The 27,585-nt window shown below is 58.8% G+C and overlaps 1 protein-coding gene across 1 annotated transcript; it reads right to left on the reverse strand.

The window, feature by feature from the left end:
• Nucleotides 1-412: 412 nt before the first annotated feature.
• Nucleotides 413-24,440, reverse strand: KCP (kielin cysteine rich BMP regulator; the record flags this gene model as incomplete). Its single annotated transcript, XM_080701225.1, is given in 42 exon segments — nt 413-672; nt 807-1,113; nt 1,759-1,923; nt 2,570-2,671; nt 2,750-2,861; nt 2,937-3,109; nt 3,383-3,525; nt 3,600-3,702; nt 3,981-4,069; nt 4,507-4,606; nt 4,755-4,834; nt 6,433-6,553; nt 7,118-7,200; nt 7,384-7,557; nt 8,295-8,388; nt 8,469-8,554; nt 8,668-8,758; nt 8,981-9,066; nt 9,737-9,913; nt 11,080-11,250; nt 11,552-11,740; nt 11,822-11,915; nt 12,035-12,117; nt 12,221-12,394; nt 12,905-12,998; nt 13,087-13,418; nt 13,610-13,691; nt 13,764-13,849; nt 14,053-14,146; nt 14,221-14,300; nt 14,387-14,480; nt 17,053-17,135; nt 17,921-18,014; nt 18,220-18,302; nt 18,444-18,540; nt 18,741-18,808; nt 20,306-20,365; nt 20,368-20,467; nt 20,924-21,000; nt 21,086-21,275; nt 21,791-21,957; nt 24,371-24,440. Coding segments are annotated over 42 exon segments (5,208 nt in total).
• Nucleotides 24,441-27,585: the final 3,145 nt, after the last annotated feature.

Raw genomic sequence — 27,585 nt, forward strand, 5'->3', positions numbered from 1 at the left:
CGTGAGGCCACAGGCCAAGCCTGCAACACAGACTGAGCACCAGTAGGGGTCAGGACACCTGGGTCCCCTGCCCTTGGCAAGGTTTCCCAGCCAACACCATGGGGATGCTTGGCTAAGGCCTGAGCAAGGCTGTCTGACTCCATGGCCACTGCCCGCTGCCCGCTGGTCATGTGTTCCCTGCAGCCCAGCTCTTCCCCCATGCCAGGAGGAACACACACACAAGGATGCCTGGGGCAGGCCCAGAGTTTACTGCTATGTTCCAGCACCACCGGGGACTTTGCAAGACGTGGGCCAGGATCCCAGCACCCAAGGGTCACTGTCCCCACAGCCCCGCCCAGGCTGGTTGCTGCTCCCTGGGCGAGCATCTGGCCTGGCAAATCCTGGTCGGTGGTCTTCCTGGGTCAGGGTGGAGCTAGGAGCCGCTCCCTCTGGAGCTGGGCGGAGCACCCGGTGGCTGGTCCCCAGTGAGCAAGACTGGGGGGCAGGCCTCAGGCGGGATACAGTGGGCTTCGTGTTCCACCAGCCCTGCAGGACACTGGCAGCTGGGAACGCAGGGCCTCACGCAGTGCGCCGCCAGCTCCCCCAGGGGGACGTGCTGGTTGAAGCAGGTGCGGGGACAGGGCGGGCCACACTCGTCGAACACAAAGCCACGGTCCAGGGGGCAGCCCATCACTGCAGACGGAGGTGAAGGCAGGGGCACAGAGGCCCCCAGCGCGGCTTCAGTCACTCTCCAAACCCACCCCGCCAGCCCCCAGCCCTCTGGGCTGCCCTTCCCTCCCCCCTCCCGCACTGGCACTGCCCCTCACCGCAGAGTGTGGGGCCCCTCCAGGTGGGTGTCACTCCCACCCGGCGACAGTGGCTGGCATAGGCTTCCAGGGCATCGCAGAGGCAGGCGTCAGCCGAGGAGCCAGGGCCGCAAGCGCACAGGTCATACACGCAGGCAGCGAAGAAGGGCTCCGGGGGCACCATGGCGTGGCAGCGGCTGAACGGGGCGGACTTCAGCAGCCCACAGCGGGCATTGGCCTCGCGCCTGGCTCGGTAGCCTGCCGCCCGGCATGGATCCACATCGCGGCCCACGGAACAGGGCCGGCTGGGGCCTGGCCCCTCTGGGACCTAGTAGGGAGAGAAACTCTGAGGCGACTGCATGGCTGGCAGCTGATCTGTACATGCTGTGTCCTCAAAGCACTTCCCACCCAAAGATTTCATTTTTTTTTAAATTTTTTTGGCTATGCTGGGGATGGAACCCAGGGGCATTCTACCTCCGAGCTACACCCCCAGCCCTGCATTTTATTCTCCTGTTTTGAAACAGGGTCTCACTAAGTTGCAGAGGGCCTTACTAAGTAGCTGAGGCTAGTCTCAAACCTGTAATCCTCCTGTCTCAGCCTCCCAAATCCTGGGATTATAAGCATGTGCCATCATGCCTGGCTTGAAAAGATTTAGGTTAGCCTCAAGAGTCTCCCTTGAAGAGCAGCAAGGGAAGTACCATCTACCCTCTCCTTATCCTCGCTTTACTGGTGAACAATCAAAAGTCTCAGAGTAGGGGAGTGACTTTTCCAAGGTCACACAGCCAATGAATGGCAAAGCAGGGCTTAGAGACTCAGGGGACGTGGCCTTTTGCAACAGTCCACCTAACCTCCCAGCACCAGGACAGGCAAGAAGCCCCAAAGCTCCCTGAAGGCCTGAAACCCCATCTTGGCCCCCTGTCCATACCAGAGGGCTAGACTCACACCCAGCTCTGCTTCCCCCAGCGGCACTCACCTGCCAGCTATTCCCAAACGCAGCCTCGGAAGGCAGGAGCAGCCCGTCAGGGCCTTGCAGGTCATCCTGGGCAAAGCCATTGAAGTTCCCACAGAGTCCACAAATCCGACCCCGGTAGGAGCCTGGCACGCTCACCTCCACCTGGGACTGCCCATCCCACAGCACCTGTGTGGAGAAGCCTGGGACTGGGGAGTGGGGAAGGAGAGGGGCCCCAAGGAGCCCAAGGTCCATCACAGCCCCAGGCACTGTGTCAGCACACCCATGCCGCACGGGGAGGAGCAGCCTGGGGCGTGAGGGCAGCTCCCCATTGGCATCCCTCGACCGGGCCCCAGGTGAACCAGCCACTTGCAGAGCCTCACACTCTGTGGGTGCTTGTACAGGACGGAGGACAGAGCACACCCAGGTCTGGAGCACAAGTTGCAGGAGCACCCCACTTTGTGAATGTGTCAGTCTGGCCGGGGCAAGTCACTTGAAGAGTGGCATCGCAGATGACACCATCCCCAACCCTACGAACCCCTTTCCTACTTTACAGATGATCAAACCGAGGCCCAGAGAAGACTCGCCACAGCCCAAGAGCCCCCATGTGCGGGAGGCTGAGCCAAGATGAAAAACAGGCTCGGACCTCCTCTGGCTGCCCCCAAGGCCTCCTGTCCTGGGGTCCCCGGAATTCTCTCACCTCCACTGGTTCATTTGGCCCAGAAGGTAGATGGCACCCCGGCTCCCTCTACAGCCACAGAAGCCCAACCCTGAAGCCCCAGGGACCCTGTGTTTGGGACCCAGTCCAATCCTCCTCTGTTGCCCATGGGCACACCTGGAGCCCAGGCTGGGCATGCAGGATCACGGTGTGTCCCCGCAGCTCCACGTACAACAGCGGCTCCCGCAAGAAGGGCAAGGCCACGGGGCGCCCGTCCACCTGCAGAAGAAAGAAGGTGGTAGAGGAGGATGTTGGCGTGGACAGCACAGGACCACCTTCTCTGGGTCTCTGTCTCACCACCACTGTCCTGCCCTGCAGCAGCTGCACGGACACGTCTCCCAACAGCACTGCCACCTCCTGGGTCCAGGCCACGCCTCTCCGGCCTCGGTCATCGTTGGTCACATGCACGCTGTGGACAGGAGAAGGGGTGCCGGTGGTCAGCTGGGCCAGGCGTAAGGGTCAGGGAAGGGAGAGGGGTGCGCACCTGAAATCCCCGCCACGGCAGTCTTTGGCCAGCACGTATCTGCAGCTGCCCTGGAAGTGCAGCAGGCGGCCATCGAAGGTGCGGTAATGGGGGTCTCCGAAGGCCATGCAGGAAGCCGGCCTGGGCAGGCAGCGGGGGCAGCAGCTGCCGGGACTCAGGGCTGGGGCCTCATCCTGGCCTCAGCCCCAGACACAGTCGGACTCACAGCACACCCCAGGGGTGCCCTGCCCACCCTCAGGGGCCCTGCCCTTGCCTGGGCTGGCCCACATGGGCTCCCCAGCAACTGAGAGCGGAGTCAGGGCACCATCTGGTGGCCATGCCAGGAACAGCATGGTCCCTGGCTCCCTGACCACTTGGGTTTGGAGAGGAGCCCAGCCTCCCTCTCTCACCGCCTTCTCGACCGCAAGGCAGTGCCCACTGCGCTCCCACCCCACCACCACACTCACAGGGCCACACAAGAGTGGCTGGCAGTGCTGGCTCTGGCAGTGCACGGTGCCAGCCACACAGGAGCAGCTGGTACAGGCGTCCACCGCCCAACGTTCCCCGGAGGCCACCTGATGGCCCTGGTGCATGCACGCCTGGGAGGGGGCTGAGGGGACAGGGAGGGTCAGCCCCTCCCCCTGCCAGGTGTTGCTTACCCCTTACCCCCGGCCTGGCCCTGACCTTGGCATTGCTCACAGCAGCTCCCAGCCTCGAGCACCTTCGCCCAGCCCTCGGGGCAGGACAGCACCTGGCACTCCACAAGCTGGCAATCCACGTGGCCCCGCTGCGGACAGACAGCAGACATCGCTGCTCTAGGGATTTCCTGCAGGACCTGGCGTCTTGGACTCATATCTGGGGCTTTCTGGGCAGGGTCCTAGGTAGCAGCTCCTCTGTCTGCCCCTGCCCAACCAGAACCTCCACATCAGGATTCAAGCCCTCAATTCTTTGCCCGGATACAGGGATGCCTCTGTTCTCCAAAGACCCCATATTTGCTGGCAGACATCCAACCCTGCCCTCTTTGTCCATCTCTAGGGTGCTGCACCCCTTCTTCCCCCAGATTACATGGCAGGTGCAAGTGATGCAGGCGTTGCTGGGGTCCCGCCAGCTCTCTCCATCCGCCACTCTCTGGCCACCAGCCTCCACCACACATTCTAAGGAGAAAGGGGATGGACAGCACTGCTCTTCCATCTGTGTCCTCCCTCCCCCAGCCCAGCGTCCCAGCAGGGCAGTGCCCATCTGTTCTACCAGCCCCCTGCTGTTAACCGCTTCAGGCACTATCCAGAAGGCAAAGCAGGCCCTAGGCCTCCAACCTGTGCTCAGGATGCTTCTAGAATCCAGGAGGCCCTAATGGCCAGAGTCCGGAACCCTCTTCTGAGTTAGCTGCCAGCTCTACAGGGCAATGTGCCTGGGGTCCCTGAGCCCAAAGGACCCAGGCTTCATTCCTTGCCCCTCTCTGCCTTGCAGGTTTCCTCTCCAGCCCAACAAATAGCCCTTCCGTGTCTATAAAAGAATGAAGCCTGCAGACCCCGGTCCACCCCTCTCCTTCCCAGGCTCCTCTTGGAAGGTGAGGCCAAGGCTGGGCACCTACCCCGGCACACAGGGCAGCAGCTCCCAGGAGGGGTGTGGCGCTCCAGCAGGGGACAGCTGAGCTCAGGACAGGCGCGGTGAACACAAAGCCATGTCAGGTCCTGCCCGTCGTCCCGTGAACACCATCGGTAGAGAGTGGTAGATCACAAGGAGTTGGACTCGGTGGGGAGTAGGAGGAACGTGTGCGGGGAGCCCTGGAGTTGCTGCAGGGCGCAGTCACGCTGCAGCCTAAGAGGGGCAGGCGCTCACCTGGCACTGGCAAGTGTAGCAGGAGTCTGGTGAAGCCACCTCAGACCCCAGCAGCCCCTCCGTGCAGTTACTCAGCGCCTCTGTGAAGACAAGGACCCGTGAGATGAAAAGGGAGGGGAGACCAGTGGACTGTGGTCCCAGCTATGTCCCCAGAGTTCTTGGGCCCGAGGTATCCCCATTATCCTGAGCACCTGAACTCCAGGGAAGATGAGTCTTCTGTTTCAGCAAAGAAAATTTTGGACTTTAAAAGGAACCTAGGTGAGGGGCCCTGAAAATCAGCAGAGTGTAGCTCCCTCAGCCTGAGGTCACGGGGATCGGCCAGGCTACTCTCCCCATTGCTTCCTTTCATAGAATCTGGCTGAATTGCAGAAAAGCACAAAGACCCTGGCATCCCGGGCTCTTATTCTGGCTCTAACCCTCAGTGCCCGTGCCACTTGGGGCCAATGAACCAACCTCTCTGAACTTAAATTTCTTCATCTGTGAAAAAGCAATACTACTATTTACCTCACCGGGTAATTATAAAAATGAAGTGAGATACTGTTTCCTAGGAGCACCAAGTACTATACGTGGCATGCATGAGGTACTAAACAATGAGACTTCTCATCCCCGGAAGCTCATCCCAGAAGGTACAAAAACAGCTCTCCCTGTGGACGGTGCACATTATGAGTGTACTTAGTGCCACCAAACTGTACATTTAAATATGGTTACGTCGGGCCGGGCGTGGTGGCGCATGCTTGTAATCCCAGCATTCGGAAGGCTGAGACTGGAGGATCGTGGTTCACGCCAGGCTCAGCTACTTAGTGAGGCCTCTGCAACTCAGTGAGACCCTGTTTCAAAGAATAAAAAAAGGCAGGGGCTGTAGCTCGGAGGTCGAATGCCCCTGGGTTCCATCCCCAGGCTAATAGTAATAATAATAATAATAATAATAATAATAATAATAAATATAAGGTTAAGTTGGCAAATTGTATGTTATACATATTTTACCACAACAAGAAAACAAGGGGGGCAGTAGAAGAGGTAAGAGAATGTGATTCATCCTGAAAAGCGTGTCTAGTGTTCGTGGGACATTAGCGAGGCTATCATTTTCATGCTGGTACACGACCAGATGCTGAATAAATTGCTCCACAACAAACATTAAATGCTTGTGTTGGGTAAACTGCAGGCATTGAATCTGGAAAACAACTTGACTCTTTTTAAGTATTTGTAGTGAAAAATATAACTGTTTCTTTACAATCTCCTCCCCGTCTTTATAAGTCCTTGTTGAAGAAGAAGAAGAAGAAGAAGAAGAAGAAGAAGAAGAAGAAGAAGAAGAAGAAGAAGAAGAAGAAGAAGAAGAAGAAGAAGAAACAGCAGCGCTGTCCCCATCCTTGCAGCTGGGCCATCGAACGTCCTCCTGGTCCCCACTTTACAGCCTCCAAGAAGCCCTGTGACTGCCACCCCGCCATGCCCTCTGCTGGGCAAGAGGCTCCACAGACTGCCCCCAGCTCCAGAGAGGCAAAGGCTGCCTGCGGCTCCCCTGTGGCTGTGCGGGCTTCACCTGCCAAGGGAAGGGCTTCCCAAATAGTCAGGCAGCGTCAGGAAGGGTGGGCCTGCGGAGGAGAGCCGGCTGGCTCTCCAGCATTGCTCTGGGGGTGGCAGCCCTGCCCTCCTTTTATCTACCTCCCAGCCCAGGACTCACGGGCACAGGTGGGACAGCAGTGCTGTGGCCCAGGGGGCAGGAGCTGGCCGGGTGGGCAGCCCACCAGGCTGGGACACTGCTTCCGGTGACAACGCAGGCTGGGAGGGCCCTCAGGCTGCATCTGCAACAAGAGGAAAGAGCAGGGGGTAGGACCCAGGCCATGAAAGCCCAGCGGCACCATTTCCCTGGACTCCAAGCCCTCTGCCTGCGAGAGGCCTCTGCGGGTGGCGTGAGCACATCAGACCCAAGTGTGAAGATAGCTAATGTCTCCCTAGACTTGCCCCCCACCCTACCCCCATCTCCAGAGCCCATGTCTCTTCCTTTACCAATCACTTGGGACTGAACCCTCATGTGACCTCTGACCCTGGGCACTCATTCCATCCTTCCCGTCTCCACTGCCGATCTCCTGACCTACAACATTATTCGCCTGCTCAAAAGCCTTCTGTGGCTCACTATTACCTCTCAACAGAATTTGTTTATCCGCCACCCCCAGAAGCCCCATCCCACCATGGAGCCAGGAGGGCCTGCCCATGGCCTCGCACACTCACATCCTGCGCCCTAGACTCAGACCCTGGTTCCACTGGCCTAAGCCCTGCCTCAGCTCCTGGCTTTGGGGACACAGGCCCAGCTCAGATCCCCACAGCGCCACCGCATGCAGCGCCCCCAGCCCCTCAGCTGCACCTACCTCGCAGGTGCACACATCGCAGGGGTCCACCCCCGGCTGGAAGCTCTCCCCTGGCTCATACTTCTGACCCTCATGCTCACAGTCTTGGGGGGCAAATAAGAGCAGAGGCTGGCAGCAGTGCTGGGGTGGGGTCCCCCCACCAGGGAAGGGGTATGTACAAGAGCAGAGGCTACTTCTCCTGGTGCCCCCCCCTGCCACCCAGCCCAGCTCCAAGGTAGGAGGTACAGACCCAGGCCGCCCTTCATCCCGCCCCGGGCTCCTGGTACCAGAGCATCGAGGGCAGCAGTCTGCAGGACCCTGCTGGGGCCGGGCACAGGAGCTGACACACTGGACGCGGGCACAGGTGGCGACGCCCTCATGACACACACAAGAGGAACAGGGGCTGTCGGGGGGCACCCAGCTGCTGCCTTCAGGGTGCTCCTCCCCATGAGCCAGGCAGCCTGCGGGGCCAGGCAGGAGGAAGGGTCTCTGAAACCTGCACATCTGCCCTGCCCCACCCGTGGCCAGCAGGCCCCTGGGCACCAGGAGAGGATCTGTATGGGCATGGTGGGGAGATGGCCGGGGCCAGCCCCTCCTGTGCCAGGGTCGGGACCCCTGGGCTTCTAATCCCACTCCACGTCGCTTGCTAGACCGAACCGCAAGCCTGGAGAATGACCAGCTCGATCCCTCACCATGCGCCCCAGTGACTTAGCCTCCTCCTCTGTTCAGTGGGGTTGCATCTGTCCTGCTCCCTCTCGGGCAAGTGAGATGCTGAGCTGGCTCTGTGTTAACTGAGCCATGCCGAGCAGAGAGCTCACACTCTGGAACCAGCTGGCCAGGACGGCATCGTGACTCTGCTACCTACAGGCAAGTTCTGTTACCTCTCTGCCTCCACTGCTCAGCAGTAAATGAAGAGAGCTGACAGTGTTTATCCAGTAAGATTGTTCTGCTGATCAGTGAGGTGCTGGAGTAAAGTGCTTAGCACAGGGCCTGGCACATGGCAGGTGCTCAGTAAAAGGCAATTATCATCATTATTATTAAGACTGGGTAGGAAGAGGCCCAGCTGCTGGGGAGTCTAACCAGCACCTGGGGGTGGGCTGGGCAGGCCCGAGCAGGGACAGGAGGACGAGCTGAAGGTGCTGGGCCGACCTGAGGGAGAGCCAGGGCTGAAGTCTGGGGCCCCCCAGGGCCGGCATACCTCTGCAGCGAGGGCAGCAGCTCCCGGGCTCCGTGACCTGGAGCAGGCAGGGCAGGGGCGGGCACCGCAGCCGCACACAGCTGACCTGGCCGGCCTAGAGGAGATGCAGGTCCGTGGCCTGCCACCAATACTGCCCAGCCCTTGCCCAGCCCCCCTACCCTGTCCCCACCACACCTGACAGCGACACTGCTCACAGCTGCCTGCAGGTCCCTCAAACTCCTCCCCATCCTGGTGTTCCTGGACCCCCTGAGAGAAGCAGCCTGTGGGGGACACACTCCCTGGGTGGGGGGCCCTGGTCCCCTGTCCCGCCCTACCCCAGGCCCCCAGGAAAGGAGGGAGGGCATTGGGCGCAGGCACGTGGAGGGCAGCTCACTGCGGCAGACGGGGCAGGAGCAGGGGCCTGGAGAGGGGTGCGCGCAGGGAGCTGGGGGGCACGGCTTCCTCTGGCAGCGCATGGAGCCTTCCTGGGAGAGAGAGGTCATAACTCTATTGCACCCTCAAATCAGCCTGTGCTGCCCCTTTGTGGGTACCCCCTGGCAGACCAAACCCTCATCCCGGGCCAGGACACCCAAGATCCATCCTCTCCCACAAGATATCATAGAGTGAGTCAGAAGAGGCGACCCCTCCCAGGCCAGAGGGGAGGATAAGGGATAGAGGTTACCATGGCCCCAGAAGTACCGCCTCACCTGACAGGTGCAGAGGGAGCAGGTGGGGTCGAGGGGGTCAGGAAGGGTCTCTCCTAGGGCAGCGGTGACCCCATGGTAGAAGCATCCTGGCAGAGCAATGGGGTGGGGTAGGGCTGCCATCAGGGGAGGCCTCTGCAGTCACACACACACACAGCCATGCCCGGGACACCCCCCAAAAGCTCAGGGACAGGTCAGTGTGGCTGGAGAGGCAGGGAAGGTCAGGGCTGTTGGGACCATCAGCCAGGCCACAGATGGCAAGGTTTGCATTTGGGAAGGAGCTGGAGGGCAAGACAGCAGAGCAGAGGGGAAGAAGCATGAGGAATCACTGCCTAGGAGCCCCGCCCACCTGGAGAGAACAGTGTGGTGAGTGCTGGGCACCGGGGAGGTGGACAGCCCGTGACTCCAGGACAATGGGAGCCATCGAACAGATCTGAGTTGGGCCACAGACTGCTTTTAGGAAGACAGCAAGATAATTTAAGAGTAGAAAGGTGTGGAAGCCGAAGGACCAGATACTCGGTGGGTGTGACGATCTGATGTGAAGTGACTGCAGGGACAGAGGCTATGGCATGAGAGGGGTCTGGGCAACAGTGTGTGTGTGTGTGTGTGTGTGTGTGTGTGTGTGTGAGAGAGAGAGAGAGAGAGAGAGTGAGTGTCAGTCCCAGGGAGGACTGGCATGGCTCAGCTGGCTGGCAAAGCTCCTGAACACTCGTGGCCGGGTCCCCTGGGAGCCGGGGAAGAGGGCAGGTGCAGCCGTACCCTGGCAGGTCGAGCAGCAGTGCCCAGGTGGGGTGAGCGGGTGGCTGCAGCCCGGAGGCTCACAGGGCTGGCGGCTGCAGGTCACGAAGCCCCCGAGGCAGGTGCACAGACTGCAGGGATGGCGGGGATCCGGGAAGTCCTGGCTGCTCAGGTAGGACTGCCCCAGGTACTCACAACCTTCCAGAGGACAGGGAGAGGGGCCGGATGAAAGCGGGCACTGCCTTTGTGCTGGGGCCCAGTGGGCGGCAAGACCTCAAACACCTGGCACCTGGGAGGCCAGGAGAGCCTTGGGGAGGCAGGGCAAGCTTCTCTCCTGCAGCCTGCGGGGAAATCTCTACACCCATCTATAGGAAAAACCTGGGAGGGTCTGTCCCTGGGGTCACTCAGCAAGTCACAGGTGGAAGGCATCAATTCTCCCAGGGACACCTGGGAGTAGCCTGAGTGCGGGGGGAGGGGCCCAAGGCACCCCCTTTCCTATGCTCCTTCAAGACCTCTGCCAGGGGGGCTCCTCTCTCATTTGCTCACCTCCTTTTTTAAAGAGAGACAGAGCCTCAGGCTCCAAGCCTTGGCTGGCGAAAGCACTTGCTAGAACTTAACAATGTTATAATTGGGTTTTTTTTGGGGGGGGGGATACTGGTGCTGAACCTACGGGTGTTCTATCTCCAAGGTACATCCCCCAGCCCTATTTTATGTTTAATATTTATTATGTGGTACTGGAAACTAAATCCAGGGGCATTATACTTCTGAGCTACACCCACATCCCTATTTTATTTTGAAGCCAGATCTCATTAAGTTGTAGAGGGACTTGCTAAGTTGCTGAGGCAGGTGGCAAACCTGTACTCTTCCTGTCTCAGCCTTCCAAATACTAGGATTACAAGCTTGGGTCACCATGCCCAGCTATTTTTTTTAAATTTGAAACAGGGTCTGCTAAGTTGCTGAGGGCCTTGCTGAATTGCTGAGGCTGGTCTCAAACCTGCCATCCTCCTGTCCCAACCTTACAAGTACTGGGATTACAGGCATTTGCCACTGATCCCAACCACTCAGAGCTTTTTTTATACTGTTAATATATATATATATATATATATATTTTTTTTTTTTAAACGATGTGCCAGCTTGTAACCCTACCCAGTACTCAGGAGCCAGAGACAGAAGAATCCCAGGTTGGAGGCCAGCTTTGGTAATTTAAGGTGACTCAGTTTCAAAGTTAAAAAAAATAAATAAAGGTTTGGGGGTGTGGTAGAATTCCCTGGGTTCAGTCCCCCAAACCAATAAATAATACTTGAGATCCACTCTAGGGCAGTAAAGAGGACGCTGACCCAGACCTCCCGCCCCCTGCTCCTCACCATCGCAGGCCGGGCAGCAGTCGCCCCTGGCGGGAAAGGGGCACTGTGCAGGGGCGCAAGCCCTGGGCTCGCAGCTGACACTGCCCTCCCAGCAGAGGCACACGTGGCACGCGACGCTGGGCGATGGGAAGCGCTCCCCGCTGGCAAACTCCTTCCCCTGATACAGGCAGCCTGGGAGAGGGGCAGGGCTGGGCAGAGGGGCCGGGTGGCTGGCTCCCAGCCCTGCTGACAGAGCACTGGAGCCCCATGCATGCTACAGAAGTGCCCTGCCACTGAGCTACTCCACCAGCCCCCTTAACATTCTTAATGAAAGGCTCTACGTGGAAGGGGTGCGCCTGGCGGAGGGGGGCCGGGGCTGGCGCCAGGTCTAGGGCTGAGTAGTGGGGCCCGGCAGGGGCTAGGGCAGGCGGGCGCTGGCTGGAGCCCGGGCGGTGGGGCGCTGCCCGGCCGCGAGGGGGCGCCAGGACGCTACCGTCGCAGGAGGGGCAGCAGGGCCCCCGGCGCGGATGGGCGCAGGGCGCGGGCGCGCAGGGCAGCCGCTGGCAGGACACGGCGCCATCCAGGCAGACGCAGCGGCGGCAGGGGTCGCCAGGCGCGGGGAAGTGCTCCTGGTGGCGGGCGGGGACCGCGCCCCCGGGCCGCGGGCAATCAACAAGGGCGGCTGCGGGAGAGAGCGAGTCAAGGGGGTCCTGGGAGAGGTTGCGAGGAGGGCGGAGAAGGAACGGCGAGGGGTGCGTCCTACCCGGGCACTGTGGGCAGCAGTCTCCCGGCGACAGGACCGGCTCTGGACAGGGCAGCGGCGGGCAGCGGCGGGCTAGGCACTGCACACTGCCGCCCTGCGAATGGACGGGTAAGCGGCCCGGAAGAAGCCCTTTCTACCCCATCTCGTGCACCCCTGCCGACCTCCCCAAGCCCCACCTGTCCCCTGGACTCCTCTCATCCAGGTCACACTCACCAGGCAGTGACAGAGCCGGCAGGGGTCAGAGGGGTGGGGGAAGTCGGATCCGTTGGGATACTCTTTCCCGCCAAAGGCACAGCCTGGGGGAAGGGCAGCTGTAGCCAGGAGCGGCCTACTGGCCCCAGGACTAAAGGCCTGGGTGTGGAGCCAGGGCATCCCAGGAGCGCCCCCACCCCACCTCACCACTGCAGTCGTTCGGGCAGCAGGTGCCTGGCAGCGGGTGGGTACAGGGGGCGCCAGGGCAGGAGCGGCGCTGGCAGCGGGCGTGGCCTTCCTGACACTGGCACTCCTGGCAGGGGTCTCCGGGGTGGGAGAAGCTCTCCCCATCCACAAACACCTGTTGCTCCAGGACGCAGTCTGGGCGGTGGACAGGGGGGCGGGCACGGGGACAAAGGCTGACACACTAGGTGTGGGGGGCAGCCCCTCTGCCCACGGAGGAAGGGGACTGAGGGCTCCCTGGGCAGGCGTGTACACTGCCCCAAGCACTCGCTTGTGTTGCACACTTGAGGCCATGCAGAGGCAAAGAGCTCACACACACATGTGCCTGTGTTCGTGACACACACACCCCAGCACAGAGCTCTGTGCAGGCAGGGGGCATGCCCCCTGGCACCGCAGCGTCTCCGACGCGGCAGACACGGGCGCTCTTGTTGCATGTACCTGTGTGGTACTGGTGGGTGTGTGAGTGGACTGAGAGGTGGGTGCTGGGGGAGGAAACGCAGGTGGGCAGGAAGTTGCCGGATTAGTCTCAGGAAGGGATGACAAATCTCTACCCTCCATCTGGGAGTTCCAGAGTTCTTGGGTGTGCAGGACCAAAACAATTCAGAAGGTCCTTGCTTTCAAAGGTAGCCATTGGACGATAAGCAATACCTGGGCACCTGGGGCAGCACTGGCCGGGTCCACTCTGGGGCTGGGCACAGGTCACGGGAGGGCAGTCGACCAAAGAGCACCTCACAGTCCCCTCCTGGGAGCGGGGGAGAGGGTGGTAGGGGCAGCCCCAGGAGGGGCTCTGTGGGGCAGCAGCGAGCGAGCCTCAAACTTCAGGGAGGTACCTGGCAGCGGCAGGTGTGGCAAGGGCTATCGGCGTCCGTGAAGTTCTGTCCACTGGCATACACCTGGCCATGGTAGGTGCAGCTCTCACAGCTGGGGCAGCAGGCACCTGGGAGCAACGGGATGGTCAGGATGGGCTCAGAGGTGGGGAAGAAAGCCAAGATCCGGGTGGAGCACTCACCAGGGAGCTGGGAGGGGTGCTGGCAGGGGGCTGGGGGGCAGAGCACAGCCCCACACAGTGGCACCCCATCATGGCAGGAGCAGGCAGTGCAGGGCTGGCCATCCGGCTCCCACTGGACTCCCTCAGCAAACTCCTCTCCATCCAGCACGCAGGCTAGAGGAAGGATGGCGTCACCATGGCAACCCACACACCTCCCACCCAGCCTATCCTTTCCAGCCCAGGGGGACCCCGGCTTGCTCCTGCCCCAGCCTCTGAACACACTCGGATACAGTGAGTGCACTCCTTGCTGTCAAGGGCCACCCTCCTTCTCCAGCCCCTGGGAAGCTGCTCCCCCCAACACACACCTGGGCAGAGCTGGGGGCCAGAGGCAGGCGGGCCGCAGGGGGCAACCGGGCACTCCTGCTCCTCACAGGAGACCTCGCCAGCCTAGGAGGAAAGGCAGGTGAAAGCCCTCAAAGGGAGAGACAGGCCTGGGTAGGACACGGTGTGGCTGCCCACCTGGCAAGAGCAGAGGACACAGCGGCCACTCTCTTGGAGCCTGAAGGTCTCCTGGCTCTGATACTGATGTCCCTGGTACTCACAGCCTGGATGAGAGGGGACAGAGATGGCCACTGAGGGGGAGGCTCATGGCACCCAAGCATCCAGCGCCCGCCATGATAAGGAGCGCCCAGCCATGTCCTCCGGGCCCCACCAGTGCCACGCCACAGAAGTGTGTTTCCCACCACAGTCCCCACTCTGCCTGAGGAGACAGGAGCTCAGCACCTGCCCTCCACGTTCCCCCACTCACCGGCACACGCCGGGCAGCACTGCCCTGGGATCCTGCCTGGGTGTCTGCAGGGCACTGGCGGGCAGGGTAGAGGCTCACACTGGATGCTCCCGTTCTGCCAACAGGGCCTGGTCAGCAGGCAGCAGGCAGGCCTGAAGCCAGGCCCTCCCTGCCCGGCAGCACACTTACGGCACAGCGGCACTGCGAGCAGGGGTCCCCAGAGCCCACCAGCTCCCCGCTGCGGTGCTCCCGCCCATTTAGGAAACAGCCTGTTGGGAAGAGGTGCTCAGACTCTCCAGGGCGCTTGCTCTGTGCCCCTCAGGACTCGGGGACCCCGCTTTACCCACACGCTTACCATCGCACACGGGGCAGCAGGTGCCTGGGAGGGGCCGGGCAGGGTAGGGGCACAGGCTGGGGCACTCCCGCTGGCGGCAATGGATGTGGCCCTCCTGGTGGGGAACAGGCCATCAAAACAGCATTGGGGTCCCAAGGATGTGCTCACTGGATGTTGTTAGAAGTTGAGTTGTGTCTCCCCAGAATTCCTACGTTGAAGCCCTAGCAGGCCCCTGGTGGCTCAGAACGCGCGCTTATTGGGAAACAGGGCCGCTATAGCTATGAGCCACAGGTGGGCCCTAATCCAACATGACTATGTCCTTCTGCAAAGGGGAGATATAGACCCAGCCACACGCAGTGGGAGCACTGTGTGAAGATGAAGGTGGGCTGGATCATCAGTATCCACCAGAAGCTGGAGAGAGGCCCGGAGTAGAAGTCCACCCCGTGGACTTCTGGCCTCTAGGACCGTGGGAGAATACATCCCTGTGGCTTAGGCCACTCGGTTACACCAGCCCTAGGAAACTCGTGCGGATGTACAACCTGGCATTCACTGCAGCACTCTGTGACTCAGTTTACCCTTCTGTAAACAAGGGGCAATAATAGTCCCATCCTCCCCGGCTCATGGCAGAGATGGAAGGATAAAATGAGAGAAGGCGTCGGTGTGGTGCCCACTTCTGGAAGGTGGTACTCAAGGCGTCGGTGTGGTGCCCACTTCTGGAAGGTGGTACTCAACACAGTGGCCGCTGCTACCCCCAACCTGCCTGAGTGGCCTGTCCCCATCAGACCCACCATCAGACCCACCCCTCGAGCTCACACCTTCCTTCCCTGGGCTCAATACCTTCCACTTCAACCAAGGCGTGGGCAGACAGTAGTTCCTTTTAGAGATGGGAAGGGGCCATGTGCACAGGGAGGGGAAGGAAATGGGCATAGTGGGGTTGAGCACCCCTGGGGCCTTCACAGTGCAGGCCTAGTCTTTTTTTCTTTTTGTACTGGAGATGGAAACCAGGGCCTTTCTACCTCCAGGCTCTACTCCCAGACCTGTTTTATATTTTATTGGGAAACAGGGTCTCACTAAGTTGCTGAGAACCTAAGTAGCCGAGGCTGGCTTTGAACCTGCGTGATCCTCCTGTCTCAGCCTCCCCAATGCTGGGATTACAAACGTGTGCCACCACACGCAGCTTTGGAATATATTATTAACATTTAATTTCAGTGATTTTCAGTGTGTGTGTGTGTGTGTATATGTGTGACTAGGGATTGAACCCAGGAACATTCTATCTCCAAGCTACAGCCCCAGCCCTATTTTTATTTTTATTTTTATTTGGAAACAGGGTCTTGCTAATTGTTGCTGAGGCTGTCCTGGAACCTGCAATCCTCCTCTTTCAGCTTCCCAAGTACTGGGATAACTGGTGTGTGCCACCACACCTGATGATTTTTTTTACTTTTTAAAAGCTGGCTTTGAAGGAATCCAGCATGACCTAAGTGGCTTGCGTGGCTTGCATTATGTTACTCCTGGACAGCAGAGAATTACTTCATGGAGGTAGGGTATTTACCTAGCCCTAGACCTTATGGCGCACACCTGTAATACCAGCTACTGGGGAGGCTGAAGCAGGAGAATCACGGGTTAAAGGCCAGCCTGGGCAACTCTGTACTGAGACCTTGTCTCAAAATAAAAAATAAAAAGGGCAGCCGGGCGTGGTGGCACACACTTGTAATCCCCATGCTTGGGAGGCGGCGACAGGAGGATCGCTCAGGTTCGAAGCCAACCGCACTGGCTTAAGAGACCCTGTTTCCAAATAAAAAAAATTAAAAAAAAATAGGTCTGGGAGTATAGCCCGGAGGTAGAAGGGCTTCCAGAAACCCCAGTACCACCAAAAAGGGGGGGGGGGCAGGGATGTAGTTTAGTGGTAGAGTGTCCCTTGATTCAATTCCCAGTACTGCAAAAGTAAACTAAATAAAATCAATCAACAAATAAATGGGCAAGTCAGATTTGAGGAGAGGGGAAGAGCCCTCAGGAACAGGGAGTAAAGGGCCAAGTCTGGGGTAGGAAGCTGGGGACCTGTAGGTCAGGCAGGCACCCTGAGGAGGGCTGTGTTTCACGTGGCTGAAGCCAGAACTTCCTGGCAGCCTGCTAAAGACTACTCAGCTCAAAGACTCAAAGACAGCCTCAGCTACTACTTAGTGAGGCCCTGTTTCAAATGAAAAAGAATAAAAAATAGGGCAGGGGGTGTAGCTCGGAGGTCCAATGTCCCTGGGTTCCATCCCCAGACTAGCAAAAAAAAAAACACAAAACCTAATCAGCATAGTGTATTAATGAAGTGTTCCCTCTCATCCTGTCTTTGGCATCTCTTGTGTTGCACACATACCCTCCACCTCGGTCCTGACCAGCACCTTTCAGGGGCTCAGGGGCTGCAGGCACAGTAGCTGCCCAGTTGAGTGTCTCAAGTCAACTGCGCTGCTCCCTCCCTGAGCCTTGGCCGTGCCTGTCACATCTCTCCCCTCCCCTTGCCCAGGAGTCAGGATGGATCAAAGCCCTGCCAAACGCCCCGTGTGCAGAGTGCACTGTGTAGGTGACATGCCATGCCCTGCATTCACAGCCCCTGGGATTCGGTCCCTTCTCAGTGCCCAAGGGTTGTGTGCAGTGGAGGGCAGGGTGGGGTGAGCTACAGCCTGGAGTGGCTTGGGACTCACCAGGCACTGGCAGATCTGGCAGGGGTCTCCTGGTGCAGTCCACTCTTGGCCATGGTCCCTGTGAGAGTCGCCTTCTGTGCAGCCTAGGGCTGAGGACAGAGGAGCTGGCCTGGACCCCATCCTCGCCTGCCCCGCCCTGTTCACAGGCCTTCACCAGACCAGCCACTCCTCAGCCTGGCCCAGGCAGGGCGAGGCCCCTTCCCGCCTTCCATGGACAGTACAACCAGGCTCACCTGCCCCAGCCATCTTGGCCCTCACCTCGACCTTTGACCCTGGCCATTCATGCCTACCCCCAGCACGTGTGCCCACACTGAGCTTCAGGCCTGCCCTTTGCTCCTGCTGGCCCTCTTCTTGGAATGTTGTCTGCCCTCATTGGCTGGTCACCCAGCTAACTGCTCTTTACCCTTAAGGGTCGCCTCAGCGCTGGCTGTCTCTGAGAGTCCTGTGCCCAAGGATTAGGTCTCCCTCCGAGTTCCCTCAGTACCTAGCCCTGCTTCCATTCCTGCCTCTGCGACATAATTACAATACTGGCATATGAGTCAGGATTCCCTCTCTCGTGGTCAACCTTGAGAACCAACCCCGTGTCTTCTGTGTTTGGGGTGCCCAAAGCAGAAAACAATAATGGTTTACTGTGCAGCACTAAGAGGTATAGACTATTATACAAATGGGGAAACTGAGGCTCGGCACGACTTAGAGTCACATAACCACTAGGCGACAATGACTGAACGTGAGTTCAGGCATCGCTGCTCCAGAATGGGCTTGGACCAGCATCTCTCCCCACCAACCAAACCCAATCAGAGACGGGTAGCTGAAGAAATGGTGTGGCGGTCCCACGGGGGCCCTGCAAGAGAAGGGTCGGGGACCTCACCTTCGCAGGCCGGGCAGCAGTGTCCAGGCCTCTGGACCGGCTTGGCGCAGGGGCTGGGCGGGCACTTCAGGGGCACACAGCGAACCAGGCTCCTCTGTAACACACCATGGGCTGAGACACCCCCAGGTCTGGCTCCCAGAGGGTGCAGGGCAAGCAGGGATCAGGCAGGGATGGAGGGAGAACCTTGCTGGCACCAGCTCTCAGGAGGCACGAGGGACTGAGAGTGACCGGCATGGCCTGGGGCAGGGCAGGGGGTGCTAAGGAGGACCAGGCATGGATGGAGGCGGCGAGGGGCTCACCACACAAGAGCACTGGAGACATGGGTTGGTGCTGGACAGGAATCGGGCCCCGTCCTCATAAAGCCGCCCCTCATACTCACAGCCTGGGGAGGGCAGGATGACAGGTGTATCACCAGAGAGCGAGGTGAAGGGACATCCCCCAAGGGAAGGCAGGAGCCCAAGTGGGAACTGGACCCGCTGGGGCTGAGGGCAGGGAGGGAGGGACGGGCAGGGAGGGCGGTCACCTGGCCGGCAGACGGGGCAGCACTCCCCAGGTGGGGTGTAGCTCTCCAGACAGTTGAGCTCAGAGCATGAGGGCCCCTGGCACCGCACGGTCCCTGCCTGCAGGGCAGACACTGAGCCCTCCCTCGCTCCCTTGCCCCTGCCCTGGCTGGGTTACTCTGCGGACCTCGCAGACTCCAGGCCCTGGGGCCCAGGACGCGGCGGCAGCCCTGTCCGGCCCTGATTGGGCTTGACACAGCCAGGCCCGGGGTGTGCAGAGGACGTGGGTAGTGGCTGGGGCCAGGCCCTGGTTCTCTTACCTGGCAGGTGCAGGTGACACAGGGCTCTGGATTCCATGTTTCCCCAGCCCTGTGGCCTCCAGGGCAGCCTGCAAAATCAGGCCCAGGTGCCCAGGTAAGACACTCAAGACTAGGTACCAAGCTTGGCTGCGACACTCAGGGCCCTGGCACCAGAGATTTTCCTGTTTACTACACCTCTCCAGCAGGTGGCAGTGAAGTGCAGTGCAGTCAAGTCCTTTTTTTTGGAGGGGGGGGGTCTGGGTATAGAACCCAGGGGCATTTGACCTCCGAGCTGCACCCCCTGCCCTATTTTTTTATTCTTTATTTTGAGACAGGATCTCACTAAGTTGCGGAGGGCCTCACAAAGTAAGTGAGGCTGTCCGCGAACCACAATCTTCCAGTCCCAGCCTCCCCAGCTCAGCCTCCCCTTCTTCATGGGATCCAATCAGTCACCAGCTCCACCTGTTCTTTAGAAACCCCCACCCCTCTGCAGCCTTTGCCATCTGTGGCTCCATACACACACAACAGCCACAGCAGGCTCTGGCCCCTCTACTGTTTCTATGCCTCCAGCCAGTGGGTAGGTATGCCTCAAGCACCCCTTTGAACACGCCACACTCTACCTCTTCAGCCTTCAGTGGCTTCCCATTGCCCACAAAATAAAGTTCAAACTGCAAAGCTTAGCTGGGCGTGGTGGCCCACACTTATAATCCCTGCACTTGGGAGGCAGAGACGGGAGGATTGCGCAGGTTTGAAGCCAGCCGCGCTAATTTAAGAGACCCTGTTTCTAAATTTTAAAAAAAGTATAAAGTAGGTCTGGGAGTGTAGCCCGGAGGTAGAAGGGTTTGCAGGAACCCCAGTACCACCAAAAACAAAAACAAAAACAAAAACTGCAAAGCTTATAGCAACCTGTTCCCATTGATTTGTGAAGCATACCTCTCCCCACTCGGTTTTTGTGCACACAGGGCCCTCCAGTACTCTTCCTTCTGGTGAAATCCTGATTTCCCATGAAGATCCGGCTGAGACAAGCCCTCCTCTGTAAAGGCTACCTGGTTGGTGGGTCTGGGTGGGCCTCTGCTGCTCTCCCAACCCTCACACTACGTCTATGTCTATGTCTTAATGTGTTCAGTAGTGTGTGTGTGTGTGTGTGTGTGTGTGTGTGTGTGTGTGTGTGTGTGTGTTACTGGGAACTGAACCCAGGGGCATTCTACCTTCAAGCTACACTCCCAGCCCTTTTTATGTTTTATTTTGAAACAGGGGCTCAGGTGGACATGGTGGCACATGCTTTAATCCCAGTATTTGGGTGGCTGAGACAGGAGGTTGCAGGTTTGAGGACAGCCTCAGAAATGGAGCAAGACTCCCAGTAACCTAGTGAGACCTTGTTCCAACAGAAGAAGAAGAAGACAGGGTCTCACTACGTTTCTGAGGGCCTGTTCATTTGGATCTGGAGTTTTGAGTAAGATTAGCTATAAGTTGATCTTCTCAACCAGATCAGAAGCTCTGTGAGGAAAATGATCATCTGCCCATTTCTGTTCTGGTCTCAGGCTCTGCTCCCAGCCTAGCACCTGAGTGGGTGCCTGCCCACTCACCCACTCCTGTTGGCAGAGCAGGCTCTGGGGGCCCCAGGAGGTGTGCAGCAGGGGGTTGGGGCTGGCAGCAGGCTGACCTGGCTCACAGTGTGGGCAGCACACTCCTGGCGCAGGACAGGGTCCTTGTGGGCACGGGTTCTGGGTACAAGTTATGGCTCCATCCTGCAAAGCAGACCATGGTGGCTGCAGGGCCGTTGGAACCACAACCTCGCCCTAGATGGGACTTGTCAGGGGCTCAAGAATGAGTTTGCTCCTGGGCTACCCTCAGACCAAGGGCAGAACAGAAATGCCCACCCCATCATCTCCTGGTGCCCTTGACCCTGCGGACCCTCTCTTCCCCAGGAGTAAGGAAGGACAGGCCAGAAGTGGCTGGTGGCCAGGAGAGAGGAGGGCGGCAGCAGAGGGGGGGGTGCAGCAACTGCATCCTGTGTGCAAAGGGAGGGGCCCGGGGTCCCACCAGATGGAGGGGACCGAGTTCTGGAAAGTAGAACCTCTGGGAATCGGCGGAGCCAGGTTTGGGGAGCGGGGCAGGATGAACCACCACGTGACATCCCGTGCTGGAGTAAGGACGCCCGCGAGAGCAGGATGGGGACGGTCAGGTGTGTCATGGGAACTCACCAGGCAGCGGCAGGTGGTGCAGTCATCTGGGGAAAAGGCCTCCCCATCGCCAAGGGTCTGACCGTTGTGGCTGCAGCCTGCAGAGGGGACAACGCCATCATTTGGGCTCCTAGCGCCATCAACAGGCCCCGAGGAGCCCGGCAGTAGGCGGGTGGCACTGACCGCGACAGTGGGGCAGGTCAGCCCGAGGGTCACAGCGCGAGGCCCCATCCTGGCAGATGCAGGTGGTGCAGGCATCAGGCTCCCAGCGAGCGCCCTCGGGCCAGGCGCGCCCCAGCCCCCAGCATGGGGCGGAGGCCGGGCGGCACTCACAGGCCTCCAGCAGCCTCACCCTCTCCTGCAGGTCCTTGTTCTGGGGGAAGAGGTGGGAGGGGGTGGCAGACACTGGCTTAGCTTCCCCACCACCTCTCATGGATTTGTGGGGTGCAAAAACTGAGGCAGGATGAGAAGACAATTTGACAATTCCAGAGCAAAGGTGGGTCTTCCCCATCAGCATCCAGCTCAAATAGCTCTTAGGGAGCAGAGAGCCCCAGGTGGGGCCTTGGACAGAACAGAGACCCCCCCTCACCCCAGCAGTGGAAGACCCCGACCCATCCCGAATCTTCCCTAGGGATGCCTCATACGCAGGCGATTCTAGTGCGTCTGCCAAATGTGTGAAGGATGCTGAAAACCCAGACAAACATAACAAATACCCTGGAGGCTCTTTATGAAAGAAGAGATGTTAAGAGCTGTTCAGATAAGAGCCTCTCCGTGCCCATTTAAGAAAAACTTCTACTTTAGGGTCCCCAGACCCGCCCCAAGCCTACTATCCTCCTCCTGCCAGGCGAAGGTCCACCAACCCCATGAGGCCACTCAGCCTCGTGGTACCTGCTTCCTGAGCACCACCACCTCGGCCTCCAGCTGCCCTAGCCACTCCTCCAAAGGCCGCCACTGCTCCTGGGGGGCCCCAGCAGGGCCTGGGGAGTGCGCTGGTGCCTGCTGCTGGTAGTCATGCGTGTCAGCAAGCCCAGGGGGCTCCCTGGGGACAGCCTCACCTGAAGGCACAGAATCCAGTGTAGACCAGAGGGTGGCCAAAGTTTCCCGCTGAACCATGTGTGGGTCTCTCTACCCACCCTGACCACCTGCCAGAGGGACATACGGACAGTGGGGTGTGGGAATGAAAGTTGGAGGGGGCGTGGGAGAAAGCAGAAGGAGTCCTGAGCGAACAAAAGTGTGCCCCAAACGTCCCTTCTTATTAGGTGAGTGGCACCCAGACCAGGGTCCCCTGCAGCTTTAAGCTGAGCTGGGGCAAGGTCAGGCTCACCTGTCCTCTCTCGGGTCAGAAAAAATCAGAAGCCAGCACAGACTGAAACGCAGGGAGGTGCTAGACTCCCGGGAGGAGGCTGCTTCAGGAAGGGGAGGTCTGGGTAATGCAGGGGCACCACAGCAGGACCAGGCGCTCAGGGAGGGGCAGCTGTCACCCTCCCCCACCAGAACACCGATTTCCAGGCCTGTGGCCGAGGGTCTAGGGCCCCCACATTGGGTAGGTGAGTCCAGAAAGCAGGGTCTGGCTGTGTTCCTGGGGAGTGCTAACAGAGCCTCTGTTAGCTTCCAACACCCCAGGCCCAGGGAAAATGGCCTGCCCCTGGTTTGATTGACTGATTGGATTATGGTGCTGTAGATGCAAGCCAGAGGTGCGCTACCATTAAGCTACACCCCCTGGGCCTTTTTAATTATTTTATTTCTTTAGTGTGTGTGTGTGTGTGTGTGTGTGTGTGTGTGTGTGTGTGGTGCTGGGGATTGAACCCAGGGGCATTATACCTCTGAGCTACAACCCTAGCCCTGTTTTTTTATTCTTTATTTTTTGAAACAGTGTCTCACTAAGTTACAGAGGGCCTCACTAAGTAGCTGGGGCTGGCTACAAACCCTGATCCTCCAGTCTCAGGTCTCAGCCTCCTAAGTACTGGGATTGCAAGCGTGTATCACCACGCCCAGCTTTTAATTGTTTATTTTGAAACAGGATCTTACAAGTTGCCACACACTGGCCTGGAACCTGCCATGCTCCTGTCTCAGCCTCCCAAATACTACGATTACAGGCATGCACCACCATGCCCCAGCCTTCCCTGGTTGGGCAGGGGAAGGCGAGGCGCCTCTGAGCTCTGGCCACTGCAACAGGTGACTGCAGGCATTGATCCCCACAGACACCCAGGTGGGGCTGGGCCATGCTGGTCCAGAGGAGGCGAGGAAGGGGCCTCCGGAGAGGGGTGGCTCATTAGCGAGGCCAGCCAGGGGTGGCCGGAAGGGTTTCTCACAGACACTAGCCTCTGAGGCAGGGGAACAATGTCATCCACGCCTCCCTCATGGCCACCTCCAAGCGGGGGGGGGGGGGGGGGGTTATGGTCCTAAACTGAATGTATCCTCTTCCAAACCCTTCATGCCAGCGTTGATACCATTCCAGGCACCCAGGTTCCTAGCCAGAAATCTTCACACCCTCCCCAGTGCCATCAGTCTCTGGTTTCCCTTAGTTGTCCCCTGATCCCCCTCTCCTCCCTCCCCTGCATCCCCCCAGGTGGCTAAAGACAGTCTCTCTTGTGGCCATCTACTTCTCTCTCCTGGGTGTCCTTTCAAAATCACACCCCTGCAGCAAGCTCAAAGGTGGCTCCCACTGGCGCTGTCATCTTTTCAGCCTGCCCTGCGGGTTCCAAGCCTCCGACTAACACCACCAGTGTCCAGACCTCTCGTGCCCATCCCAGCCTCTGTCCCTTGCTCAGGATACCCTTTCTCTGGAAATACACTGTCTTGGCACGGCCACTGTGCCCAGCTTTCTTCATACCACATGGAGGATGCCCGTGGATGGGGGCCCAGAATCTGGAAAGCCACCCCCCTAAGCTTGAGCCCATCTGGCCTCACCCCGCCCCCACCCCAGGCCCAGAATCCCAAGCCACTTAAGCAGGGTTGAAGGGGGAACACTGGGGATCCTCTGGCACCCCCAGGTGGAGACTTGGCCAGTCCCTTGCTGGGAACACCTGCTGGCAGGGCCCCTGTGTAGGGCACAAACCTGATTGCTCCCCCCAGAACCCTCCACTCCTGCCTGTCCCCTGGGGGAGGGCCACACACTCAAAGGCAGCTCCCACAGCAGGCCTCTTTCCCACCACCCCCTTTCTCATGACAAATAATTAACTTCAGACTCCCAGATGCCAGGGCAGCCTCTCCCACAGGCTGCCTGCAGGAATCCCTCTGCAGCCAGGGTGGAGGCCCCTCCCCCTCCTGGACCCCAGCCTCGGCGGCCCCCACCAGCTTTCCCCTCCGAGGCCAACGCGGGTGGGGGACCCGCGGGCCCCAGGCTGGCCCAAGGGGGCACAGCCAGGCGGTCCCAGGGAAGCAGCCCTGCCCGGCCGTCCCTCGGGCTGGGCTGAGTCAGAGGTGGGGGCACGCTAGCCGCCCCAAGCCCTCGGAGCCCCGACTCACCTCCTGCCGCCAGCGCCAGGCTCCCTAGCTGCAGGACCAGGGGCAGCAGTGCGACCCCGGCCCCCGCCATGCCCGCTCTGCCGTCTCTGCCTCGCTGTCTGTCCGCTCTGCAGGCGCTGGGGGAGGCGGGGTGGGGAGACTCAGGCCGCCTCCCACCCAGGCTTTGTTCAGGGAGGGCCCCTGGCTTCCATCATCCCGCCCCAGACTACGCTGGCCTCCCGGATGGGCACCTCGCCTGGGGCCCCAGCCGGGTCCTGACCCCAGGACAGCCCCCGCCGGCTGGGGCCTCGCTCCCATGTCTGTTCCCGGAGGAGACCCTGGACTTAACAGTCACTGCTCCGGGGGGGGGGGGGGGGGGCTGGGACGGCTGGGATCGCCCTCCTCCCCGCCCCTGGGGGTCCTCCATCCTCCAGATTCCCAGTTCGGTTCGCCTTGTAGTGGTTCCCAACTTCCCCAGCTCAGGAGATTTTAGGAAAAGCAGATGAGCCGGGTTAAAATCCCCGTGCGGTCCATTCCAAGTGGCTTTAGATAGATCCCTAACTTCTGCCCGGGCCTCAGTTTCCTGTGTATTACTGATCACAGTGTCTACTTTCGAACTTGAGTGAGAATGAAGTGAGATGTTGCTGTTGTTGTTGTTGTTGTTGTTGTTGTTGTTGTTGTTGTTGAAGTGACAGTATGTAGGTAAAGAATTTAGGAGGGCTAGAGGTACAGCTCACTGGTAGAGTGCCTGCCTAGTACGGCTGAGGCCTTGGGTTTGATCCTCAAACTGTAAAAGGAAAAGAAAAAAAAGGGAGAGAAGAGGCAAGAATTTAGGGTGGTGGTTGAAGTGTGGTATGCATCTGTAAGTAACAATAATAGGTACCCTAGCGTGGTGGTGCATGCCTGTAATTCCAGTATTTGGGAGCCTGAGATAGGAGGATCATAGGTTTGAGGCCAGCCTCAGCAACTTAGCAAGACTGTTTCAAAATTTTAAAAAGTAGCTGGGTGTGGTGGTGCATGCTTGTAAATCCAGTACTTGGGAGGCTGAGACAGGAGGATCACACACAGGCTCATGGCCAGCCTCAGCTACTTAGTGAGGCCCTCAGCAACTTAGTGAGGCTCTGCTTCAAAATAAAATATAAAGCCGGGCGTGGTGGCGCATGCTTGTAATCTCAGCATTTGGGAGGCTGAGACAGGAGGATCGCGGTTCACGGTCAGCCTCCGCTGCTACTTTGTGAGGCCCTTTGCAACTCAGTGAGACCCTGTTTCAAAATAAAGAATAAAAAGTAGGGCTGAGGATCTAACTCAGAGGTAGAATGCCCTGGGTTCCATCCCCAGTACCACAAATAAATAAATAAATAAATAAATAAATAAATAAATAATAAAAATAGAGTTTGGGGTGTAGCTCAGAGGTGGGATGTTTTTGGGTTCATTCCCCAGTACTTCACGCACGCACACACACACACACACACACACACACACACACACACATACACACAATTTTTAAAATATAAATAAAAAGGGCTGGGGTATAGTCTAAAGATAGAATGGCCCTGGATTCAATCCTCAGCACAATAATAATAAATGCTATGCCCAGTCTCTAAACGTCAAGAAGCCCCAATGTATCACACACTCTACCCATGGATGTCTTTCTTAGAGCCCACTCAGCACGACTGCCCAGCCCAGCTGCCCCAGGCTCAGTCCCTGTGCTGAGCCTTCCTCGTGCTGCTGGCCCCAGCCCCATTTTCCAGCGGCTGAGCTCAGGCCTCCAGGGCGAGTCTGGGTAGGGGCAGGGCTGGCTCTGCAGGCAGAGAGGAGGCTGAGGGAGGAAGTTAGACACACTGTCCACGTGGGCTGGGGCTGGGAAACTCCTCGGTGCAGCTGGGAAGCAGAGGGAGGTCCGGGATGGGGCCCCAGGCTCACAGGGACATTGGGGGCGGAGCTGTGCATCCTGCCAGAGCCCTCTCTGTCCCTGACTGGAAGACCAGGAGTCGGAAGCACCCCCTCCCCAGCCAGGCTGGGGCTGCAGGGACCGTCATTCCTCTCTGGCTCTCTGGAATGTGTCAATAAAGCAGGCAGCAGCTCTTCCCCAGGCCTCGGGGCTGCCGAGGAGGCCTGAGCCATTTGCCACCAGGGACCGAAGGCTGTGAGTCAACCTGGCCTCTGCCTGCGACCTGGAGCTGAGGTCACAGTGCAGAGGGAGAAAGCCAGGGCCAGCAGGCCGGAAACGGAATAAGGAAGTGGTAACTCCCTTCCCACCAAGCTCAACAAAAATGGTTTCCAAGTCAGGTCCTGGGGGCTGGGGGTGGGGGGGGAGCTAAGACCACTGACCCCACTGAGGCTGCCAGGCTGCACCCTGGGTCTGCCGCCCACTGCTTTGGCCTTAGGCAAGTCAGTGCTGTGTGTGTGTGTGCATGTGCATGTGTGCGTGTGTGCGTGTGTATGTGTGTTACTGGGATTGAACCCAGGGCATTCTACCTCTGAGCTACACTCTCAACCCTATTGTATTTGGTGGCACTGGGTATGGAACCCTTCTACCTCTGGGCTACACTCCCAGACCTATGTTTTATATTTTATTTGGAAACAGGGTCTCCTAAACCAACGTGGCTGGCTTCGAACCTACGCGATCCTCCTGTCTCTGCCTCCCAAGCGTGGGGATTACAAGCGTGCGCCACCACGCCTGGCTAGAAATTTCATTTTTTAAAAAAGCTGTTTTTGGGGCCGGGCGTGGTGGCACACGCTTGTAATCCCCGCGCTTGGGAGGCAGAGACAGGAGGATCGCACAGATTCGAAGCCAGCCGCGCTGGCATAAGAGACCCTGTTTCAAAAATATAAAATAGGTCTGGGAGTGTAGCCCGGAAGTAGAAGGGCTTTCCAGGAACCCCAGTACCACAAAAAAAAAAAAAAAAAAAAAAAAAAAAACTGTTTTTGGCTGGGCATGGTGGCGCACGCTTATAATCCCAGCATTCAGGAGGCTGAGACTGGAGGATCGTGGTTCGCGGACAGCCTCAGCTACTTAGTGAGACCCTCTGCAACTCAGTGAGACCCAGTTTCAAAATAAAGAATAAAAAATAGGGCAGGGGCTGTCGCTCGGAGGTAAAATGCCCCTAGGTTCCATCCCCAGACCCGAAAAAAATAAACTAAAAAAAAAAAGCTGTTTTTGCCGGGCGTGGTGGCACACGCTTGTAATCCCCGTGCTTGGAAGGCGGAGACAGGAGGATTGCACAGGTTCGAAG

The sequence above is a fragment of the Muscardinus avellanarius genome, assembly GCF_963383645.1.
Source record: "Muscardinus avellanarius genome assembly, chromosome: 9".
Lineage (NCBI taxonomy): Eukaryota > Metazoa > Chordata > Mammalia > Rodentia > Gliridae > Muscardinus > Muscardinus avellanarius.